At 37.8% G+C, this 5,079-nt stretch overlaps 1 protein-coding gene across 1 annotated transcript in view; it reads left to right on the plus strand.

Moving 5' to 3' along the window:
- Positions 1-1,904: 1,904 nt before the first annotated feature.
- The window catches only part of LOC104953350 (apoptosis-stimulating of p53 protein 1-like), a 7,439-nt gene continuing 4,264 nt past the window's right edge, over positions 1,905-5,079 (plus strand). Inside the window, exon 1 of the mRNA XM_010780287.1 lies at positions 1,905-2,053. Within this exon, the coding sequence (XP_010778589.1) occupies positions 1,942-2,053 (112 nt within the window). The 5' untranslated portion in view covers positions 1,905-1,941. The remainder of the gene's footprint in view (positions 2,054-5,079) is intronic.

Raw genomic sequence — 5,079 nt, forward strand, 5'->3', positions numbered from 1 at the left:
TCCCGATTTCTGAGGTCCCAATGTGTGTGTGTGTGTGTGTGTGTGTGTGTGTGTGTGTGTGTGTGTGTGTGTGTGTGTGTGTGTTTCAGAGCTAGAGAGAGAGAGAGAGCATTGAGATTAAAAGTGCATCTGTATCAGTGTGTGTGTGCCTCGGTGTGTTCCTATCCCAGATTACCCTAAATGTATCTTGAAATGCCGATGACTATCTGACATGACATTGGCGATGACATCACTGGCGATAACACAGGATGTCCTTTTCTGATTGCTATTTTAATCTTTTTCCTGCAGAATTCTGAGGATTGGATAACAGAATGATTTCAGAGGGGATCAGCTGATAAATGTTAAAAATGATAAACCCAACCAATATCTTTTTTATTCTGTCAATATTACACTCCCTTGATTATATAAATCTAAACTAAACTAACTAAATAGTAATATACATTGGGTTTTGGAACCTTTCTGATTTAATATGGATGGAAAGATGAGATGGTTTACCTTTTCATTTGATCACATTCAAATAAACCTTTGTCCTATAGGGCTATGTATGTGCATGTCTTGTTTATGCAAGCCATTATTGATAGGTAATTACAGAGCTGTGATCAATGTGTTGCTAAGTCAGATGGATGGCTGTGTGTTGTTTCATACTGCTGTTATCTCAATGACCTTCTAATCACTTGACAATATGTTTGTCTTGATGTCTTAAAGATGACATTTAGTGCTGTCAATCTATAAACATTTTTGCGTTAATCACAATAATAATCTGTGATTAATCCTGATGAAGCACCTGTTTAAAATACTATTAATTACAAGTGTAGTGTTGTAATCAAGTTTTAATCTGTTGAGATAAATCCAAGGCTCTTTTACTTTATTGTAACATGATTTCTGAATTATTAGCATATGGTCTGACAATTTTCCGGCACTTAGCTAAAGCATTGACAAAGCTGCTGTATAATGTGTGCTGCAGTGTGTAGTATTCACACTGCGAGCTCTATCTGTTCCTACGGGGGTGACCCTTTCCGCTATCTCCCTCTTCTGTGCAATTTTAGAAAAATGGGTCATGGTTCGGCAAATTGCCTTTCCTCTGTTTTCACTAAACCTAAGGAACCAGTTCCTCCGCTTTCTTTGCCTTTTCAATGCCATGCTATCCATGGTAAACATCTGTTCTGCTATTACAGGAGCAACTTTGTGTCAAACTTGGTCATGTGATTCATTTGCATGAATGTTTTTTCAATGTGTTTCCAGATTAATAATGAGCATTAACACATCAACGTTAGATCAAATGTACCTTCTTCAGCTCAGGTTTATATTGTGCTTTCAAAGACAAGTTGACTTCCTGTACATGGGCTGTCTCTGATTGGATTTCTTTCATTTTCCGTTGGTACACTGTGTATTCACACTCTGCTAATGTATCTACGTATCTATGGATCTGATAATAATAATAATAATAATACATGGGACTTTTATAGCGCTTTTCATGAAACTCAAAGACGCTTTGACAGAGAATTAAGAGAACACAACAAAAAAAAGACAAAGAAATACAAAAAGAGATAAACAAAACAGAAAAAAAATACGGGGGGAGTGATAGATGGTTTGTTTGAGCTGATGGTCACTGTCTTTATTTGTCTACCTTGATTTTGTCTACCTTGATTTTCCTCTCCCATCTGAACGTGATCAGCCAGGTTGCTTCCTGTTTCTGAGATCGGAACAGGAGTGATTGATTTTATCACTGGTTAATATTGGAACCATGTTGATCGATTGGTTGACCAAAGTGAATGAGTTGATCTCTTTGAACCCAATCACTAATCAGTGAGAAGAACTTCCATTATGCTCATGTTCCTGAAGTGGAAAGGTGATATACATTAAGCCATTTTATGACATCTGACATATTTGTTTCTATGGTTACAGGTGATCCTGACAGTTTACCTCAATGACACCCAGCAGATGCTTACTGAGGTCCCGGTTACTCCGGCAACCAGAGTGATTGACGTTGTGGAATACTGTAAAGAAGCCGGAGAGGGGGAGTGTCACCTCGCTGAAGTATGGAACGGACACGGTGAGTCCATCCCATCTGCACTACTGTATGACACTAGTACAAATATGACATTTGGAACACATTTCAAACAGTTAAAATAAAGAAGGAATGATGAAGACCAAAAAAAAGGTAAACATAAGATTATCAGAAGTGTGTCCGCCTATCACCTATTGTATACATAAATAACATGGTTTTCCATGAGCATCAGCTTTCTGCTCAAGGTGAGCTGATTGAATCGTTAACGTCATATCAGTCCAATTAAATCACTTTGACACACTTTAACAGTCTTTAACAGACTGAGAGGTGATCCTTATTGGAAATGAACTCATAAGACTAACATCTAGATGTTGATACACATTGGGCTCAATGCAGCATCATTACTTTACATTTCTCTTATTTTTTCAGTTAAGAGCAAAAATAAAAGAAGCCAGTTTGAAATCTGCACTTTTCCAGGTGTTTTAAATGATGATTCCCATTTATCATAAATGGGAATGTTACTTATAAGCATGGGTAACGCCCCCATAAACACTATAGCATATTCATGCCACCACCAGGATGTACAATAATAAAGATAGCTGTAGTGAAATGTGAGTACTGCTAAATAAACGTAAACAATGCAATCCTGTGATTTTAATGGTGGGACAGGATTATATAAACATCATCTTTTTTTTATAATGCTCAAATGAAAAAGTCATTTTTACCTTATACTGGATTAACGTTCACATTGGTGGAGTGTAAAACAAGGTGTTTTGATTTCTTATCTTAGTAAGACGGTTCCCGACTACTTGTAAACATGTTTTTTTTTCACCTAGGAGAAGAGCAAAAACAAGACAACAGAAATCAATGCGTACTATCAAAATGATCAAAATCTTAATAAAACAAGGCCTACTGCATAAGGACAGGTGTCTGATTATATATACATTATATTTCTATGGAAGTCTGTCAATATATAAACATATTCCTAATGTTTGTTATACAGACTGTTTACATATATAATGAAGCATGAGCTCACTAAATGATGATAATAATGACTGTTGTTCTGCAGGAGCCAGACATGCTTAAACACACAACGCATCATCTTGTTTACAACTCATATAAATACAATTTACACAATCTTTTAGATCTTTTCTGAGTTAAAGGGTATTTACGTGATTTCATCTGGAATGATTTGACAGTTTAATGGCAGCTTGTCTCGGTGTGGCCACATGGATCGCTTTGCAGCCGAACAGTGAGACCACAGCTACACCTCGAGGAATCAATACATCGCTAAGTGTGTGCTGTGAACTGCATGGCTATATCAACATGAATAGAGCAGTCCATCACATGCACACACTGAGAGCCACTGTGTCCATTAAAGCCTGGCCTACATTCATTCAATCACATCAGTGTGTCAGTGCAGCGCTCAGACAGGCTATAAATGGCTCGGATACTATACCGCTTCTGGGGGGGAGGGCTGTGAGGCAGCACATAATATATGGCGTGTGAAATGTTGTTGCCTTTGAGATGAGAGGCCATGCCTCAAGGCCCACGTATTTGTGTGCATGTGTGTGTTGTTAGTAGAGCTAAAGGAAAAGATCAAAGGAAGGCTGTGGCTCAGGGGTGTTTGGCCGTCTGCCAATCAATGGGTTAGTGGTTCGACTCCCAGACCCTGGAGAGAAGATGTCAAAGTGTCCTTTAGCTCCCTAGGCATTGCCAACAATCTAGATGTGCTTAAAATAAAAGTCTCAGTTAAATATAATTTAATGACAAAAAAAACATGACTCATAATAGAGTTTCTTATTGTTGTCTTATTCTTATTTTTGCTACCAAAGAATCTAGCTGTTTCTACTGAGCTAAAGTTAACATAGACTGACAAAACTGAAACGTTGACACATTTCACATAACTGTATTAGGATATTTGAAAGCAATAATAATGTGAAGTTGAACCTAATATTATTTTTTGTAAATGTAATCTAAGTGCTCAGTCTATAGGGACATGGCTTGGGGACCGAAGGGTTGCCATTTTAAGTCCCGATTGGCCCAAAAACACAGAGTGTTCAGTTTGCTCTGAACACCTTGCCATAACAAAACATGAATGTGTTTGTTTGTCTACAGTATGTTTATATGTATTCAGTCCTCATGTGTAAAGGTCCTGTTTATATTTGTGTACTGTGCTATATAACAGAGTGAACAATTGCATTGTCCTTGGTGATAAATAAAGAGCCTTCTTTGAAAGGGAATACAACAAATCTAAAGACTGTTTTAGTGAAAAGTGTTTAGTTGTGCAAGTTTAGCATGAATAAATGTTACCTTTTGTTTCTTAGGTTTGCTATGTTGACATTATTTCAATCAGTTGTTATAACATCTTTAATTATAAAAAAATCATAATAAAAAAAAGTATAATTATATATAAAACCTTAAATAAGCTTTGTTATTGAATATGTTTTTCGGCTCCAGACAACATTTAGTTGGTGGCATAGGGGGCAGAATGGCTCTTTTAAAAGTAAAGGTTACCTGCTTGAGGCTAAGAAGTGTTTTACAAGTTTAAATGATTTTGACCATGATAACTGAATGAATACAAATATTATGAATCACAATAAAGCACACTATAGGCGCACTCACACCAAGTACTTTTCCCACAAAGGTTCCTGAGAACTCTTTAGTTCTCATGAACTAAGTAGAGATCGCGTTCACACCGGAAATTAGTTCCTGGGGATGGATTAGGCAAATGAAGCCGCTGACGTCAATTCTTCTTCTTCTGCTTTGGGTTTACTGGCAGGCCGCAAACAACTTCACGGCGTATACTGCCGCCCAAAATCCCCGGCCGGAAGTCCCCGGAGTTGTGGACTGGCTTCAGTAGAAGCTGCTGGGACTCCCAGCAGCTTCCAAGTAAACGGCCAGAACGCCGACACCTCCTACTCTCCACCGCTCCCATGTTTTATTTTGTGTTGTCATAAGTTATAATGCTAATGCTAATAATGCAATGCAAGGATAATAAAATGGCGGCTTCACAAAAGTTTTTGGGAGTTTGACGGGGCGTGGTTTGCATTCCGCCCAATCAGACACAG

The sequence above is a fragment of the Notothenia coriiceps genome, unplaced genomic scaffold, assembly GCF_000735185.1.
Source record: "Notothenia coriiceps isolate Sejong01 unplaced genomic scaffold, NC01 NC01_scaffold00021550, whole genome shotgun sequence".
NCBI lineage: Eukaryota > Metazoa > Chordata > Actinopteri > Perciformes > Nototheniidae > Notothenia > Notothenia coriiceps.